We start from the raw sequence: 20,437 nt of genomic DNA on the forward strand, positions 1-20,437 counted from the left end.
GGGAGTATTAATTTTTCCACGGGCTCCCTCTATACTCTTCATTTTGCCCTTACCTATTGTTTGATTAGAAGAAATTAAATGATGTGATAAAGATGTTTACTATTTTATTTACTAATATCATGGGTTGGTAAATTAGTATAGAGTCAATCTATGGACCTCGTCAAGACTTGGAGTTCTGAACCGAAATGGGGTATCCCGGACTAATGTTTTAGGGAAAATTACCTTTTTACACAACTTCCCCTAATATATTTACTTTTACTCCCATATACACCAAAAAATTTCCAAATTCCCTCCTTTTCCTTTCTCTCTCTAAAATCACTGATACATCCGCCCTATCCCTCTTTTCTTGCCCTAATTTGCTCCTTCAAGTGTTAATCAGGTTCCAAATAAGGTAATGTATCAATCTTTCCTTATATGAAACTTTAATTCATCCTCATTCAATATGATTTCTCCTAAAATTTGTATATTTTGATTTCTTCTGAAAATCTTTTGATAAATCTTCTAATTTTTTATCATTTGCTTTCTTCTGTAAATCTATCTATTTGTGTTTCTCATACTTTAGCTTATACATATGGATTCCGTTCATGGTCTCAAACAGTCCACTAAAAATCAACGAATTCTTGTTTCTCCCGGGTCTGATTCGTCTTGGGAAGGTTACGACGAAGTTAGATCAAAACATCGTAACGATCCGGCAGTGATGAATAAGCTACGAGAGAATTTGAAGTCAAAAGCTACAGTTAAACATGCACCCAATGAAGTAGTCAAAAAAATTGAAGGGGTTACAACACGCCCTAATCTCCCAAAGGTTTGTGTTCAATTAAGTTTTTTTGTTTTAGAATGCATTTTTTGTGAAGGTTTTAATGTTTCTGATACATATCATTATGTATCAGATACATAATATCTTTTTAAAAGGAAATCTTTTGGAGGTTTTTTATTTCCGATACATCATGTTTAGGTGTCTGTTGTTTTAATTTTTAATGATTCTGATACATATACATTTATGTATCAGATACATATTATCTTTTTCAAATGTATTTTTTATGGAGATTTTATATTTCTGATACATCATTATTAATTTTTAGTTTCTGTTGTTTTAATTTTTAATGACTCTGATACATATATATTTATGTATCAGATACATAATGTATTTTTCAAATGTAAATATTTGAGATTTACTATTTCTGATACATCATGTTTTAGTCTCAGTTTATGTTATTTCAAGTTTAATGAATCTGATACATCTACATTTATGTATCAGATACATAATGTATGTTTCATATGAAATTTTTTGAGAATTACTAATTCTGATTCATCATCTTTAAGCCTCATTATTTGTTATTTCAAGTTTTAATGATTCTGATACATATATATTTATGTATCAGATACATAATGTATTTTTCAAATGCAATTTTTTTTGGGATTTACTATTTCTGATATACCATGTGTAAGTGTCATTTTTTGATGTTTCAAATTTTAATGATTCTGATACATATACATGTATGTATCAGAATATAATATATAATTGTTTCTGATACATCTTCTGTATGTATCAGAATCTCATCTTATGCATCAGATATCTTAATGCATATGATACATCGTATCCATGTATAGAGTTCAAGTTGTATTTAACTATTTTTATGTCAATGCAGGGAATGAAATACGTCATCAAGAAGATCCCGTCACACCCATTGAGATTCGGAACGGCATATAGGGCTAATTTTCTTGATGATTTTGAATCATCAATAGGTGAAGAATGTATAAAGTTATTTAGGCAATCTATATTTGGTCACTACTTAGATATGCCAAACTGCAACTTTCAAGGGCAAATCATCAAATGTCTCTTACTTCTTGAGGTAGACCAAAAAAACAAAGAAGAACTGCACATTCGTCATGTGCAGGGTAATATACTGCGATTTACAATAAATGATTTTGCTATCATTACTGGTTTGCGATGCACCGGTAATATGAATGACTTCAAGTATTCTGATGATCAAGCAAGTAGATTATTGTCTTTATATTTTCCTGGTGCCAAAAATGGGGTCAACAAAGCTCGTTTCGTTGAGCGTTTTCTGGTTGGAGGATGGAAAACAAACGAAGATGCCGTTCAGATGGCCATTCTCTATTTCATCCATACTTTTGTTTTTTCTCAACTAGGTGATGCACCTATATCAGTTGATGATTTCAAGATGGTAGAAGATGGTAGTTATGAGCAATATCCATGGGGGAAATTAGCATATTCAAAATTGATAAAAGGAATGCGTCAGGAGTTTTCAAATGCCAAACAAATGTATCGTCTAGGCGGCATGCCATACGCTCTGAATGTTTGGATATATGAATGTGCATCTCAAGTTCCCTCTGAAATTGCTGTAAGAGTGGGTAATAAAATTCCCAGAATTCTTAACTGGCGTGTTGTCGCCGTGAAGCCAAAATTTGAGACATTCATGTCTACCATCTTCAGTGAGGTACATGCTTTGAATATTATTCGTTTATGCACTGATTCATTATACATAAAATCTAAGATACATTATATATCCATGACCTTGATACAGTATAATTTGATTCATAAAGTGGATGTATCAGCTCATATATTTATGTATCAGGATATAAATGTATCAAGATATAATGTATCTTATACATATACTTTATATAACCTTTCTGATACATATAATGGTATGTATCATAAAGGTATTTACAGCTCATGAAAACTCATTTATCAGTATTTACAACTCATGAAAACTCTATCTTATGTATCAAATTATAATGTATCTAGAATTACATCTCATGATACATCTGCATGTATGTATCAGATAATGTTGTTTTTCTATCAATTTAGCATGTATGAAGGAGTAATATTTCTGATACATCATGTCTATGTATCAGAATTAACATGTATCAATTATTCAATTTTTTTGCAGTATCCATGCTCCAACATTGTCCAACCTCAACATGAAATGGAATCTATTGTCGTTCATGACAGCCAACAGAAACCTGAAGATTCAACATCGGCTGCCAAGGTCAATTTCAGAAAACCTCATGAAGTCACTGGATTTGAGGACTTCTCAACAACACCACCCACTGAATTTTTAAAGAGATCCAGGGATGTCGCTGAGACATCTTCTCCACCTCCTTCCAAGAGAATGAAGACTTCCCCTGCTAAAAAGCCAATTCAAGTAGAAACAGCCAACATGCACAAGGATTTCATACCACCAAATGAATCAGAAAATCTTGTTTCTCCTGACAATGAACCGGGGGCAAAGTCACCAAAGGAATCAGAAAAGCCTGTTTCTCCTGACAATGTACCAGGGGCGAAGTCAGCTTTAGGAGGTGAATCTTCCGGTCATTCGGATCGAATTATTCATATGCAATTCAAAGCATTGAAGAAGTCCATAAAGAAGTCTCTAAAGAGATACGTAAGTTATTACTTTAAGATGTATCACGTACAATATACTTTTAATTAGGTGATACATTCTGATTTTTCATATACATGTATCAAGGTTGACCGGAAGTTCAAGCGTTTGGAGAACAAAATGGATTCAAATCACATTGATCTTTTGAAAGCCATCGACAGTATGGCGAACCGAATGACTGGCACATCATCTCAAGTTAAAAAAGATGATTTTGATCAATCATTCCATGTGGTTGAACAACAAGAAGCACCTACTGGATTGGAGGTGCACAATTTTGCAAATAAATCTGACCCACCCCAAAAAAATGACAAATCTAATGTCCAGGAAGATATTAAGGTACATACATCATGTAATATTTGATATTTATGCTTTTAAACTTCTGAATAATTTTCATTGTCATGTATCAATTGTAAATGTTATTATGTTTTCAGGGACCTGAACCATCCACCATGATAAATCAGGTGGACAACATATCGGAACAAAGCATTTTAGCAGATGTTCCTGAATTATTTGATCAGCAAGTTTATTCTGATACATTAAAGGTAATGTATCAGAAACAAATTGATGAATAATTTGATTCTGTATATATATTTTGTATAAGCTCTACCTCTTTAAATATATATATATCTAGACATTTAGTACATATATATCATAAGTAAATGTTATTATGTTTCCAGGAAGATGAACCATCCGTCAAGGATGTATCAGCACACCAAATGGAACCACAAAGAGCAGATACTGATCAGCTTATTGCTGATTCTGATACATTACAGGTAATGTATCAGATTCTTTATTGAGATAAAATCAACATTATTAATTTTTTTAATGACGTTATACATTACGTGTAGAACACTGTAAAGAAAGATGGAAGAGTAGCTGATGATAAATCTGCCAAAGTAGAAGAGCAAGTCGAGGAGATTGAAAAAGAAAAAATCAAACCAAGCACATCAGAATCCAATACTTCAGCACCATTTTCGTCAGAAACTCTGGATGTGATAGATGCTCTAATATACGGACTTCCATTACCAGCCATGCCATTGACAACTGTTAGTCATGAGCAAGTTCAGGATGAATGTCTATTACGCGATAGCCAGCTACCAACCACTCTTCCATCAAAAGCTAATGTATTGTCTGACGATGCGAAGACACCATCTCGAAGAAGCAGGATTCCTTCGAAGATCTTACAGTCGCCGTATCTTTCAAACTTTGGGTCGAGTGAAAAGGGAAAGGAAAATTTGTCAGATGTTACGCATCAGACACACCCTTTTGAAGGTTTTGGTATATGCTATCAACCCCCTTCCGAGCTTGTCACAGAATTCTCTGAATGGATAGATAAAGGACTTCTAAAATCACATGGCAACAAGTAAGTATGACATATTCAACTTATACCCATACAAGTCGTGTATTATATTTGTTATGTTATTAAACTACAAGTTTCCATTCAGGAATTCGAAGGAGGATCATTACAGATCTAAGTGCTCTTCATTCGGCTTTGAAAGAATGGACTTTGTTGTGGCATTTCCTAAAGATAAGAACTGGTTCTACCTAATGTCACAGCCGGACAGATGCTGGAACGATGAGGTAAAAATTTCATCATAAATAATATGATACAACTCATACTAACTACCTGATACATACATATTAATGTATCTGATACATAGATAGATAAATGTATCTGATACATACATAATCTGATATGTGATGCTAGTTGTTATATAACTAATACTTTCTTAAAATGTGCAGCACATCGATGTAATATTTTACTACCTTCGGAAGAAATCGAAGATGCAGTTGAGCAATCATTATCGATACACAACGACAAATTGCATTTTCAAAAATTACATCGAATATGCACACACACGCTACTATCACCTTCCACCTAACATTTCTACACAAGAAGATATGGCAAGGTCCACTGTTACAGCTCATCAAGAGAGATCCGTGAAGAACATAATAAGAGGTTTCTCAATACCAGCCGGTTTGCCCTGGCATTTGGTAGATGAGGTATACATTCCAGTAAACTGCGACATGGATTTTCATTGGGTTCTTGCGGTAGTTGTGTTGAAAGAGAGGTTGATACGTGTGTATGATTCATCGCCTAGACGAAGAAGTAGCAACCCTTTCCAAGAGATCCAAAAGATAGCAGCAATGCTACCAACATACCTGCAAGACAGTGGTTTCTTTGACAACAACGAACGTACTGATTGGTCGTCTCTTGATTCATACAAGGACAAATCAACCGGTAATATGCTTGAACCACATCACCCATTAGCAGTTGAGTATGTTGAAGGAATTGCGCAACAGGGAAGTGGCAGCTTGTGAGTTTTAACATCGGCTATGTATACCTAAATCATTCATATGTCAATTTTACTTTTTTTAAATTCCTGTATTCCTTTATTTGCAGGGATTGTGGAGTTTTCCTGGCCATGTTTGCTGAATATCTTAGTGATAGAATTTCTATTCCAAGTACCGGACTAAACGCTGAATTCTTCCGTTCAAGATATGCCGCACTCTTATGGAGATATGGTTGTCAGAAGGCCATGGATGGTTATGTTAGCGATAACGACGATCCAAAAAAACCAAGGAGAGACATATCTCCAAACCAAGGAGAACTGATTGATGTTCAATAAATTTTTTTTGATAGTACACATTTTAGGTGATTCTGATTCTTCCAATGTATCTGATACATAAACTGTAATGTATCAGATTTAGTATATTTTAATATTTCCATACCTCAGATTTACTATGTTTTTCTCTGGTATCAAAATGGAATATAAATTCAAAGTTTATGTTTTATACTCTACTGTATCAAACTTGTATCGATTATAATATTCATAAGTGTCACATTTTGTGAATTCTGATACATGAATCAAGTTTTTTTTATTATGATACATCATGCACATGTATCAGATTCTCATTTCTCAATATTTAATGATTCTGATACATTAATTTTTTTGCATAAGAATTCTGTCTCAAGATTTAAAGTATATGATACATCTTGCTTATGTATCAGATTTGCATTTATCAAGATTTACTGCATATGATAATCTACAACCTATATCAAATAGGATCTTATGTATCACCAACAACTTTTGTGTAATTATGGTTGTCGAAAAGACAAGAATGTTTATGTTTGGGAAAATAACGATCCAAAAAATAAACCATGTGAGATTTGTCATTAATCCAAGTCATGGCGAACCGATGGAAGTCCTGTATTTTATTTTAAAAAAATTGTAGCAATAAAATGTTATAATCTTGATACATAAATAAATTGTCACTAAAAGATTTTTATATTTATGTCACGTGTCAAATTCAAATATAAAATATAATAATAGATGTTATTTTATGATTCAATTAGAATGTACACCGAGATACCACAAACATCATATCTATTTAGGAATGAAATTACAAGTCTTTCTGTTGTGGCCTTCGTGGCCACAACGTCCACAAGAATTTGTGCTACTTGTTATTTTCTCATTAGCAAACTTTTTTCTCCCTTTCTTTGGTCTTCCTGGCATCCTTTTGTATATTGGCGGCAAGACAATTTCTTCCAAAATTTCCTTCGGAGCAGTCCAGTCTTTCTTATCTGGCATTGGAACCATTGGTAATTCATAAGTATTTGCCAACGCCTCTGGTTTGTAGTAATCAGAACAATATGGGTGCAGGTCAGTAATGTTCTTGCTCTTCAACACTGCAATTGCATGTGGACATGGTATCTCGTCTAGTTGAAATCTACCACAAGTGCATGTTTTTCTCTCTAGACACACAATGTATCTTATACCTAATTCGTAAACAGAATAAAGATACTCTGATGAAGCAACAACCTGCAGGAATTATATTTCAAATTTATGTATCAGTATTGCTTCCTCACATACACAACTATGTATCAGAACTGATGTTAAAGGGTAATAATTATCACAGGATATACATATCAGGTGAATCAACAATCAGCAAGAAATAAATTTCACATATATGTATCAGAAAGTACGTATCAATTACAGAAATGATGTATCAGAACTGATGTATCAGTATGTATTTTAAACATGTTATGTTTATATGTGTCAGTACTTATGTATCAACTACACATTTTGATGTATCTGAATTGATATATCAGTGTATAATGAACACAGGCTTTACTTGAATGACGAAGCAACAAACTGATATAAATAAACTTCACATATATCTAATAGTACTTATGTATCATCTACACTAATAATGTATCTACACTGATGTATCAGTATATATTTAGAACAATTTATGCATAACTGATTAATCATCAGCCTGAAGGAAAATAATCTTTACATATATGTATCAGAACTTATGTATCAAATATAGAACTTATGTATCATAATTGAAGTTTCATTATTTAATTAGCACATGTTATACATAACTGATGAATCATCAGCCACCAAGAAATAAATAACACATATATGTATCATAAAGTATGATTCAATTACAGAAATGATGTATTAGAACGGATGTATCAATATATATGTATCAGAAAGTATGTATCAGAAAGTATCTATCATGTATCTACACTGATGTATCAGTATATATGCGTCAGAAAGTATGTATCGTGTACCTTCATTCTCGAACACTTGATCGTGTTTGAAACTAGGATATCTTCGAATTTTCTACCCAAAGTATGTTTTGTATAAGATGCTATTTCTCTATTTTTGCAGTTCCAAGAACCAAATAACATTCTCGTTTGCTCCAAAAAGTCAATTATAGGCAGCTCTCGTGCTTCAACAAGACATCCATTGATACATTCTGCGATGTTAGAAGTCATCATTCTACCCCTGTTGACAGTGGCATGAACCCTTGACCACTTTTCGTATCCTGCATTTTTTAAATATTGTGCCACCCGTTGATCGATTCTTTCAACTTTGGCCATTAATTTATCGACTTCATCTTTTCGGTATGCCTTGGCCATTGAATAGAAGATGTCACTTAGTACAGCTTTGCTCCTTCTGTATTTAGTACACACATTTTTCCATATATGCCATATGCATGCAAAATGAGGAACATTGGGAAATACCATGCTTACACTCTTGATTATGCTTTCGTTCCTATCTGATACAACACACATATTGTCCCTCTCTCCAAATGCATTCTTGAAATTCTGAAAAAACCACGTCCATGATGAATCATTTTCCGTATCAACAATACCATACGCCAACGGCAATATGCAACCTAATAAATCAATAATAGCGATACAATAGTTATTAGAATTCATCAGAATCACAACAAACGTGAAAAATGAGATGACACACTATTATTCAATAAGACACAGTATAAGAAAGTAATACCTGCCCCATCAAGTGTGCTAGCTGATACAAACGTCCCTTTATAAGGTCCATCAAGATGTGCACCGTCAACAACAACTACTGGTCGACAAAACTGAAACCCCCTCATCAAGGGCCTTAACGCTATGAACAAATACATGAATTCATCAGTTGATGACTTGTGCATACTTATGTACGAATTTGGATATACGGTTTTTAGAATATGTATATATACAGGCAGCTGTCTATATCCATCAGCAGGTTTTCCCCTTAACATCTGCAAAGCATGCTCTTTTGAACGCCATGCCTGTTGATAGGTAATATCAATTCCATACGCTGATTTAATATCCTCTCGTATATCATTAGGGGTGACAATTCTCTTATGATTAACCAATTTAGGGGCTGTGAATGCACTAACAAAAGCCTTTGTAGCATGAACTTTGTTGAAAATCCTATCTCTCAGTGCACATGAATGTTCACTATTGAAATATCTAACTTTGAATATATCCGTTTTTTTCCAACATGAAGCTTTCATTCTCCAACAACATCCTTCTGAAAGGCATACTATCACATAACTGCATTTGTATTAAAAAAATAACATGTATCATATCAATATTTTTTCATTTATAATATGAACAAATACAGTGACATACTGATAGGAAGTGTGTCAACCCATGTACTTGATACATGCTTCTTTGTATGTATTGTTAAAAAAACATCTGATACATAGAGTATTATGAACCTGATACATACTGACAGCATTATTATCATTTTTTAACTGAGTTACAGGAATGTAGTTTTGATGTATCATGACATGAAAAATTATTTTATTTTAAGAATGTATCAGATACATACAGTAATATGTATCTGATACATACTGTTGGATACTATCCAACATCAAAATTTCCAAATGCAGAAATGGAGTTTTGATGTATCATGACATGAAAAATTATTTTACTTTAAGAATGTATCAGATACACACAGTAATATGTATCTGATACATACTGTTGGATACTATCCAACATCAAAATTTCCAGATGCAGAAATGGAGTTTTGATGTATCATGACATGAAAAATTATTTTACTTTAAGAATGTATCAGATACACACAGTAATATGTATCTGATACATACTGTTGGATACTATCCAACATCAAAATTTCCAGATGCAGAAATGTAGTTTTGATGTATCATGACATGAAAAATCATTTTACTTTAAGAATGTATCAGATACACACAGTAATATGTATCTGATACATACTGTTGGATACTATCCAATATCAAAATTTCCAGATGCAGAAATGTAGTTTTGATGTATCATGACATGAAAAATCATTTTACTTTAAGAATGTATCAGATACACACAGTAATATGTATCTGATACATACTGTTGGATACTATCCAACATCAAAATTTCCAGATGCAGAAATGTAGTTTTGATGTATCATGACATGAAAAATCATTTTACTTTAAGAATGTATCAGATACACACAGTAATATGTATCTGATACATAATGTTGGATACTAAACAACATCAAAATTTTCAAATGCAGAATATGCGCATACCTTTTACTGTCGGATCTTTTAACCTTGAAATTAAATTCATTATTGATTTTGTATTTGGCCATTACATCAACTAGAGTTGCTTTATCCTTATAGAATTGATTCTCCTTCACTTCCGCACCATTTGTATCATCTATGTAGTTCGTCAACTCCGATTCTGCTATATAACAACTTGCAACTTTACCAGATTCTTCTAAACCAAAATTATGGAACTCATTCGCATTTGATTCGGCACAAACGATTGCTCCAGATGTACTGTCGAATGATTTTATCTCACATCTTTTTATATCAAAGCTTGATATGCAAAGGGGATAATTCACGAAACCAGGCTCTTTCTTCTTCAACTCTACGTAAAGATTAACACCCATATCATTACGAATATATATTGGCGACGAGTTACCTTCAACTATGTATCGGATTTCAATTTCTTTCTCTGATTCATCCACACTCAATTCAGCAGCGATTGCTGCTTTTAAATTTGAGTAAGATACATTGTCACCGACAACGATTCCATCACTTTTGTATTTTTCATAAGTAATATCGGATTGCCAAACTCCAGAATGTCTCAGTAGTATCGGGATATTCATATCGATTAATTGATGAAACGCGAAGTTTGCTTTGAATTGATGCTCTGTTGTTTTTCTTGTACTCGATGCTCTGACTTTTGACTTCAAAATTCATCTACATAACTGTCGCCTTCTTTAATAGATCAGTAATTGATATAAAGAGCCAATCTTTTATCCATAAATAGCTGATGTGCATTAACTATTATATAGCTAAAGTTATGTATCAGATACATAACCTATGTATCAGCAAAAGTTGAAAAATAAATGAAATCAACTTCGGTATGAATTGATGCTCTGTTTTTTCCATTCGAGACGACGCTGTGTTTTTTGGCTTGAATCTTCATGGACATAACAATTGTTTTTTTTAACAATTGATGTATCATATACATAACTGATCTATCAGATACATAACCCAAACTGGAAAAAAAATGGAAACGAAATTGGTTTGTTTTTATGCTCTTTTTTTTTTGGCTTAAATCTTCAACTGCACAACCGTTCTTTTTTGGGCCAAATTAATCCCATTAATTAGATCACTAATTGATTTGATACCAATCATCCCTTATATTAAGATAATATCCATAAATAGATGATCTTCATTAATTACTGATTGGATAATTGATGTATCAGATACAAATCTAATGTATCAGAAAAGTTGAAAAAAAGGGGATATCGGGTAATTTTGATACAATGTGGGATGTATAGTAATTAAACTTTTCCATTATGGGATTTAGGTAAAGTTTACAATGTTTTATGCGCTATATATGAATGGGTTAACGTGACGTTCCTGATGTAGATCCCACGTTGGATCAGAACAAGATCTCGGGATTATTCCTCCTTATATATGTATATTATTTGGACAATTATTTACTCTTTAAATTAGTTTTGAAATTGAGTTAGACACAATATCATTCATTTAACGTATTGTATCATTTTAGTTGAGAACTTTATAGACTTGGGCACGTATCATTGGACACTGATATTTCTTTCTCCTCAAAGAAAAAATCAACCACGTGCACACTGAGACAGAGATGTAAAAATATCAGCTAATGGAACTTGGCATGAACTTAGGTCCGTCTCCATCATAAAATCACTAAAGCAATCATTTATTTGGAGCCCCCAATTTCTCCTAAAAATATATATATATATATATATATATAGTATTTGTTTACTTTATTTAATGTGAAGGTCGTTGTAATAATTAAAAAATTGAATAGTATTTAATTAATTGTAACATCTTTTTTTACGTGGCTATCTATGTTGTTAACTTATTTATATTTTGGTGATTATTCTTATATTTACCTTTTTTATTCCCTAATCAATTTTTATTATCTCATTATTGAATATTCTAATATCTACCAAACGATCAAACTTTTTGCATTATGCAAAATCTATTATTTTGTGGTTATAAAATGATCAAATTTATTTTTTGATATATTCTTTAAATTTTAAGCATTGCAACAAATTCATATTAGTATTATTATATAAACTTTTTAAATTTTGAACCAGATTCTATTATTCTAACTTTATATTATATTTCTTCATCGAATATTTTCATTACTAACAATATTATTTCATAAGGTCTATGTGCATCCTACCTTCTAGAGACTTCACTTGTAGAATTATATCAAGTATATTATAGTTATTCAATTTATAATTATTTAATTTACATATGACAACTAAAAGAAAAATATATATCTATAAAATTTGGCTTTAGGCCCCAAACTTATTGAGACGGGAACCACTTATGACATGTTCTCATAGAAGGATGTTAAATGGGCAATCATTCGCTATTTTGCCTATTTAGACTGTTCTTTGAATTTTGTACTTTTATTTTTAGATCAAATTATGAACCAAGAACATTTTTATTTAATTTCACATGATTTAAAGCATTTTTTGATAGTATAATAATTTCACTGGTTACTTTTAGTCCGTGTTAACAAAAATTTAATATTATGGAGAACAATAGGATACGAACAGGGCCGTGGGGCTAGTAAGGTGTAAGGTTCACTCCAATACAGAAAATTATATTATTTATACAAAATTAAAAAAATATAATAGCTATGAAATTCTTTCAACTTCTTTATATGTCTATTTTTTTCATTTTTTGAACTTTCGGAATGAAAATTCTTACTCTCGCCAGTATTTAGTCCATGCAAGATATCACATTATATTTATTTAGAGGGCAATTCAAACTTTCTGCGCATCAGTCAATTAAATCAATCATTTGACCTCATCAATCATCCTCATAGTATTACTGGAAAAAAAATTAAAGGAGAGAGTGTGTCGTCGCCGGAACAATAATGGCAAATATGAATGAGAGAGAGAGCAGAAAGAAGGAGGTGATAGCAATAATAGGAGGTGGAATCAGCGGCCTCTTAGCCTGCAAATACTGCCTTTCCAAAGGATTTGATCCAATTGTATTCGAATCAGAGAGTAGCATCGGTGGTGTGTGGACTAAGACTATTGAGAGCACCAAGCTGCAAACACCAAAACCGTTTTACCAGTTCTCTGATTTTCCCTGGCCAGATTCAGTAACCGAAATGTTCCCTGACCAGAAAACGGTGCTGGAGTACATTGAATCGTACGCACATAACTTTGATTTGGTCCGTCACATTCAGTTCAATAGCAAAGTGTTGAGCATGGCGGCGACTCATCAAATAGTATAGAAGAGAATTTGTGGGGCGGAACCGGCGAGGCTTTTAGCAATAAGGGCAAGTGGAGCGTCAATGTACACCACATTCCAACACTATCCACACAGGTGAGTGGAAGGTTCCACCGCTTATTTACCAAATTGCAATTACTATATTATCCTTTTTTAATCGTTTTATCAATAGTGTTCCACATTTGTAGTCCGTGTCACCGATCAATCACAAGCATTTAAAATCTACTCTCTCTAGTCTTAAATGAATTAATTATTGGGTTATCATATACTCTTTTTTTAATTGTTATGCATATTAAAATATTTGTCTAAAATAATTATCAATTTAAATAATCAAAAGATGATTAATTCTCTTTTTACAATTTTTTTTTAGCATTAATTATCTTAAAATTAAGAGGCACGTATATAAATAAAAATTAAATAATTAATAAAAAATGTATTAATCAAACAACACTTCTAATTAATTTTTTCGATTATGACAAATCTTATCATAGCATCTAAAAGGAACCGAGGGAGTATCCCTTAAGTGCAAACTTGAGATTAATGTATAGGCCACAAAATAAGAGAAGGTGTTGCTGATTTTTCATGAAAAAACTATGTGACATTGCACCTTCATTTTACTTTAGTTATATGATATAATCTATTTTATTAAGGGCTCATATGAAATTGGGTGAAGTGAATCTATATATATAATAAAGCTAGATATAGATAAGGTGTTGTGGCACCTCTCTATGACCACTATTTATTTATTTATTTATTTTTTTAATTGTTTTTTCTTCATTTTTTCATTAAACAATTATATATTTAATAATTAAATAAATTATCATATTTACTATATCTAATTATATTTTATGAGTTACAAAAAATCTCTACCTATTTGTATTTTCTACTTAAATAGCATGTCTCTTCAATTCTCTTCTACCAATTTTTTCATGATTTAATCAATCTATAAATAACAATCCTCTATGGAGTTGTTAGCTACTCATTTTCATTTTCTCTTTTGTTTTAATCAATATTTATTCTCCTTTTTTAATTTTCTTCATTTTGTTCATCAATCATGTGGTAAATAATCAAAAGAGATGGCATAGAAAAGATGATGTGACAATTTATGACTATCATTTTGATGAAGATGATAGATATATTCTTCAAAATTTCTTCTTGTGTCATAATAGATTAATTTCATCAAGATGAAAAGAAAGTTTGATGGCAGCGTAAGATTCACCAAAAAAAATGATCAGATTAATTTGATACAAATTCATCAAGATATAAAGAATGAAGTTTAATGATGGTGGCAAAGATTCATCAAGAGAAATAGTCAATTTAGTTTGGTAAAGTAGAAATTTAAATGATTTAGCAATATATATAACTACACTTATTGTTATTTATTTTAGTATATTAAAATTAAATAGTTATTTTTCCCAATACAAAATGTGTGTCCTTCAAGGACAAGATGCTATTACAGAATGTTACACTTTGTGTATCAAAGGCAACAAAAAATTATATTCAATTGATTATTTTGTTGCCAACATAAAACTTACTAATATTTTATTATATAAACTTTTACCTTTTAAATATACAAATATTGAGGGAGAAAAGAAGATGTTTGACGAAATAATCATATTATTTCGTAAAAATAAAAATTATTTAGATGCTGAAAATACCCAGTTAGTTGTATGCTATAATATAAGTACTAAAGTTCAATTTTTCCTTTTTGATAATTTTTCCTTTTAGACTTAGATTAGTAATTAAAATATTTATATTTTCATAAGGGTTAAAAACAATACTTTTTCCCTTTTCTCTATAATGTGTGGCAACTAGATGTTGTGACATGATTTTTCCGGCGAAGAATTCTTCCGTTTAGGCTCTTTTCTCATTTTCAAGTCAATTCAATTTATATATGAATATTTGGAGGGAATCATTGGTCAATTTTATTTTATTGTTTTAGTTGTAAATTTAGTGTAATAAATTTTACAATTACAATACAATACTCTATAAAGTAGTAAGTTATTTAATTATCCTAAATTTAATGTGTGATAAATTTAGAAGTTATGATACTCCATATTAATACAATAATAATTATTTGGAATATTTATAATCTAAAATTGGGAGAGACATATATAGTTAGATGTATTTCAACAATATTATTTAAGTTTAGTGAAATCTTAGCTGGAAAGAAAAGCTATCTTAGGAAGCTTTTAAATTATTGACTTTTCAATTATGAAGTAGTCATGACTATTTTTATCTTACTTACGTACTTCATAGTTAAAAACAAACGTGTTGTTAACATTTTGATTTTAAGTTGAATTAGTACTTTAAAATTTATGTTTTACAAAATACTTTTTGGGATTAATATAAATCTGAAACATAGACCTGACGACGTGACATCGTCTAAAGCCTAAAATCTTATTTATCTTTTTTGTAAGATTTTTGACCATATTTCTGTCTTTAAATGTCTGAAAATAAAAGCAAATACAAGATTCGGAGAGATGGCATGATCAGGTGGCCATTAAAAGAACATTACTCTTCTTTATTTTTGTAACTGTCACTTTTTTTTCCTTTAAATTATTTATTTATGATGAGGTCTTTTCTTTCATTTTCAAGTATTAACTCTCATTATACACTCAAACAATTATAACTTACATCTTATTTAAACCCATCAAATCTTTTAACTATCAATACTACATTTAATCAATTGTAACCCCTTTTGTCTCAAATGGTGTGACATGCTTGGCAAAAAAAAAAAAGGAGGAACTTTTCACATTTCATCTTCTTTATAACTTTGTAACCTATTTCTTCATTAGCCAACCTCTTAGTTAATAAAAAAAATTATAAAATTTAAAATTCAATCAACTAATTAAATGTAGACAAATTTAATCAATACATGTAAAAGAAGCCCAAAAGAACACCTTAAAAATATATATATAAAGACAAAAAGTGATTTTCATTTCTTTCAGGGATATTTATATTGTTCAATTTAAGTAAATAAGAATGTGATTTTTTAAAATTAATTACTTAATTTTCTTTTTATGAATCTAGAAAACTTTTGCTATGTTTTGTGTCGTGATCTTGATCTTATGCTTAATGTGTACATAAAAGAAAAAATTTCACTTGAATATTAAAGAGAAACATCAACCAAGACAATTCTAATGAAAAAATTTAGATTGTAATTCGTTAATTTAATATATATATTTCTTCTATTTCGATTAACTTCACAAGAAAAATATTCATGTACTATTAATTAATATTTTTATGACCGCGCAAAGTGCGGCTATATTCACTAGTTTTACATAATGGGTTAATATTGAGTATTGAGTCTAAAAATGGATCCTTAAAAAGTTATTTAATATTTTTTAAAATTTTATAATTTTAAACATATCACTTACAAAATTAAAATTAAAAATTATTCTATTTTGAAGCAGATTAAAAATAAATAAATATATATATATATATATATATAAATAAATTGAAAGGAGGAAGTTACTAAGCAATAATTAAGTAGCTTGATCAACACATTGTATCGACATGTTTGCTTTGACATTTGAGGATAATTATAGGATTTCAAAAGAATTGTGAAGAATTTTTTCGAATATACTAGGAGATTCGTTTTTCTAAATTGTCAGAATTTTATTTGAGTTCGAATTTTATTTGAATAAATAAATTATTGATGAGCTAGTGATATTTTTCTTTATCACAACTACGATGAAGAGGCATCTAAAATAATTAAATCTTCCGCAAGTATGATGACTTTTAAATTCTCTGACTTCCTCTTCCGTAAGTATGAGGACTTTTATGTTGTGTGCAAAAAGACAAAAAAGATTATTATTATCATTTGCAAGGAAAGAACATGATGTATTTAAATGTGGGCCCTCTTGATTTTCTTATTTCCTTTTTCTTCCAAATTCTATGAATACCTTCTCTTTCTAAAATCATTTTTTTCATTTTACTTATTCATTTTCATAAATCAAGAAATTTTTATTACTTTTTTTCATACTACATAAAGCAATAGTAAAATATAGAGTTTCAAAAGTGTTATTAATAAAGTTAATTTTTAATTAAAATATGTCAAGTTAATATAAATTAAATAATATAAAAACGGAGGGAATTGTAAACATGAAAAGTGTCATATAAATTGAAAACTAAGAAGCATTATCTACCAACGTTAGTTATTAACAGCCAAGCTGCAAGCCAGAACTTCATTGGTAAGATCCAGAGACTTATAATATACTCTCCCCAATTATTACTAGAATAGATAGTCTAATTCAAAATTTACGAAAATGAGACACAGAAAGCAATATTGAAATCTTTTCCTCTTAATTTATTCTTGGACCAAAACTAATTAAGAGGGAGCTAAGTATTTAACGATTGTTTGTAACCTACACCGATCTAGGAGCAAATTAAATAGAGTGCCATTTGAAAGAGTAATCTGCATATATACGAAAACTATTTTGATAAACAGATGAGACGTATGCAGTCAAAATCAACAAGGTATTACTAAGTCATCACATTGCTTGTAGGTATACCAAGTTGATTTCGTAATAGTTTGCGTGGGAAGGTTCAGCCAGGCTCCAAACATGCCTGAATTTCCTCCAAACAAAGGCCCCGAAACTTTTGAAGGTGAAGTAATCCATTCAATGGACTATTCCAAGATGGACCCCAAAAATGCAGCCAACTTTGTCAAAGGGAAACATGTAGCCGTAGTTGGATTCCTTAGAACAGGACAGGACATTGCCATGGAGTGCTCTCCGGTTAATGGTAATTTTGATCTTATACATTCCTATAATTCTAAATCATTCATATTCTTGATTATTCCTTGGGCTGTTGCTAATGTATTAAGGTTGCAGGGGTTGAACGTCCATGCACAGTAGTAATCAGGACACCGCATTGGCACCTTCCGGATTTTTTCCCATGGGGACTCTCCTTGGGATATCTCTACCTAAGTCGATTCTCCCAACTTACGATGCATAAACCCAGTGAAGGCCTTCTTCTAAGTCTCCTCGCCACAACTCTTTCACCATTGGTAATTTCTTTTATTTTCTGTCCTCACTCATTAAAAGACTCAGCAATGATTTAGTTATAGTATTACTATATATTGATCTCATTCATCCTAAACTAATAAATCGGTAAGCGAGAAAATAAGTTATCCTTTCTCAAGTTATCTCAAAGCTATGATAAGATGTTTTAATTAAAGTTACCACACTCCTATGTTTAGTGTTACAACAATACTAGCTAGTCTCGGGTTTCTACTCTTCCTCTCACCAAACTAACATGTGTGTATTTCACTCATATTTTACAGAGGTGGGCCTTGTCAAAATTTGTAGAAAGTTATATAAAACACAAAAACAGGCTTGCAAAACATGGAATGGTGCCGGAGCATAGTTTCTTAAATGATTTGAGTTCATGTTCACTTGCTATAGTGCCAGAGGGCTTCTACGACAGAGTTGAGGAAGGACGTCTCAAGCTCAAGAAAGCTAAGAGTTTTGGATTTACTAAAGAAGGCATTGTGCTTGAGAGCCAGGCTGAACCGATTAAATTGGACTTAGTCATACTGGCTACTGGCTTCAAGGGAATTGATAAGCTCAAACACATTTTTGAATCACCAAAATATCAGCAACTCATAGCAGGCTCAGATGATTCTGCTGCAGTTCCCCTCTATAGGTGACTAAATAAAATGATACTTTTGCAAGAATGTACCAGAACTTTATATACATATATCAATCTCATGTGAAAATTAACAATATATACTTGATGATCTTATTTATCAGGGAATGCATCCATCCTCGAATTCCACAACTGGCAATAATTGGATTCTCAGAAAGCTTAGCTAATCTATTCACCTCGGAAATAAGGTGTCGATGGCTAGCAGAGCTTCTTGATGGAAAATTTAAGGTACCTAGCATCAAAGTGATGGAGAAAGACATAGCAGAGTGGGATAAATACAAGAAGAGATATTCTTATAGAAAGTACTACAGGAGATCGTGCATCGCTGCATTGCATGTTTGGCACAATGATCAAATTTGCAAGGATATGGGATGGAACCCAAAGAGGAAAGAGGGATTTTGGGCTGAGTGGTTTGAACCTTATGGCCCAATGGATTACACCGGCTAATGTAAGCGCTCCATGCATGCTCTCCCATCCCCTATTTCAAGAATAATGAAGCCTTTTTTCTATGTTTTCTTTTGGTTGAATTTTTCCTCATAGCTTGTTTGCATGGTTGTTAGATAATGTATCCTATTGTATTGTATCACTATTGTCGGGCATCATTTAGTTGAAGGATATATAAACCTATAATGTATTTTTTTTAATATATAAAAGGACAGGTGAAGATGGAATTGTTGGGTGTTTGCCCTGACTTTTCTAGTATAATTAGGGGAAAACACAATGTCTCCATATTTGGCTAGTCCTTTTTCTTATAGGAAAAGGTTTACGACTCTATAAATAGAAGTTTATTCCTTTTAACTTGGTAGCATTCACAATGTAGTCCTAGGGGCTTTGAGAGTTTTGTGTAGGGGGATAAACGGTGAGGCACAAGTGTTACGTTAGCACTTGTGTGAACCTCTCAAGTGAATTGTGTGAGGTTATTTCTCTCGATTATTTATACTCTCATATTTATAGTGGATTGCTCATCTCCTCTTGTGGATGTAGGTCAGTTGACCGAACCACATTAAATGCTTGTGTCTCTTTTGGTATATTTCTCGTTTGTCTTCTTATTCATGGTCATTCGAGGTTTGCTTTGCTAGCTTGCGCATGACAACTAATTATTTTCGTTGCTAACATGAATAACTTTCTATGTCTAGTAGGTAAGAGGAGAAGCAATTTCTTCATTTCTAGAGAGAGATATGACTAAATAAAATCAGAAAAACATGTCCAACATTTTGAAGACAGTGCAGAGGAAAAGATTTGTCCTTTAGTAACAGAAAATCCACTTGAGCGAGATTGCCATCGTCTATCAACCATTCAAA

The 20,437-nt window shown here is 31.6% G+C and overlaps 2 protein-coding genes and 1 pseudogene across 2 annotated transcripts; 2 read left to right on the plus strand and 1 right to left on the minus strand.

The window, feature by feature from the left end:
* Positions 1-1,664: 1,664 nt before the first annotated feature.
* Positions 1,665-6,037, plus strand: LOC129887197 (uncharacterized; the record flags this gene model as incomplete). The annotated part of the gene is made up of 9 exons (XM_055962193.1): positions 1,665-2,462; positions 2,916-3,371; positions 3,495-3,671; positions 3,839-3,949; positions 4,085-4,180; positions 4,256-4,770; positions 4,853-4,988; positions 5,151-5,725; positions 5,812-6,037. Coding segments are annotated over 9 exons (3,090 nt in total), but the record flags the coding sequence as incomplete, so codon positions are not given.
* A 743-nt stretch (positions 6,038-6,780) lies between these two features.
* Positions 6,781-9,226, minus strand: LOC129884438 (uncharacterized). Its single transcript, XM_055958735.1, has 3 exons — positions 8,717-9,226; positions 7,990-8,600; positions 6,781-7,231 (listed from the first exon to the last, which is right to left on the minus strand). The coding sequence occupies exons 1-3, from the start codon at positions 8,967-8,969 to the stop codon at positions 6,797-6,799; spliced, it is 1,299 nt and encodes a 432-aa protein (XP_055814710.1). The 5' UTR covers positions 8,970-9,226; the 3' UTR covers positions 6,781-6,796.
* Positions 9,227-12,925: 3,699 nt separating this feature from the next.
* Positions 12,926-20,415, plus strand: LOC129885261 (probable flavin-containing monooxygenase 1; annotated as a pseudogene).
* The last annotated feature ends 22 nt before the right edge of the window (positions 20,416-20,437 follow it).

The sequence above is a fragment of the Solanum dulcamara genome, chromosome 4 (assembly GCF_947179165.1).
Source record: "Solanum dulcamara chromosome 4, daSolDulc1.2, whole genome shotgun sequence".
In the NCBI taxonomy this organism is placed as follows: domain Eukaryota; kingdom Viridiplantae; phylum Streptophyta; class Magnoliopsida; order Solanales; family Solanaceae; genus Solanum; species Solanum dulcamara.

Excerpts from the sequence above, each read along its gene's own strand:
- LOC129884438 (XM_055958735.1), bottom strand. The coding sequence starts at position 8,969 with ATGTTAAGGGGAAAACCTGCTGATGGATATAGACAGCTGCCTGTATAT. Across the intron at positions 8,601-8,716 it reads TAGCACACTTGATGGGGCAG|GTTGCATATTGCCGTTGGCG; the intron begins GTATTACTTTCT and ends TTGATTTATTAG. Across the intron at positions 7,232-7,989 it reads TCAAGTGTTCGAGAATGAAG|GTTGTTGCTTCATCAGAGTA; the intron begins GTACACGATACA and ends TAATTCCTGCAG.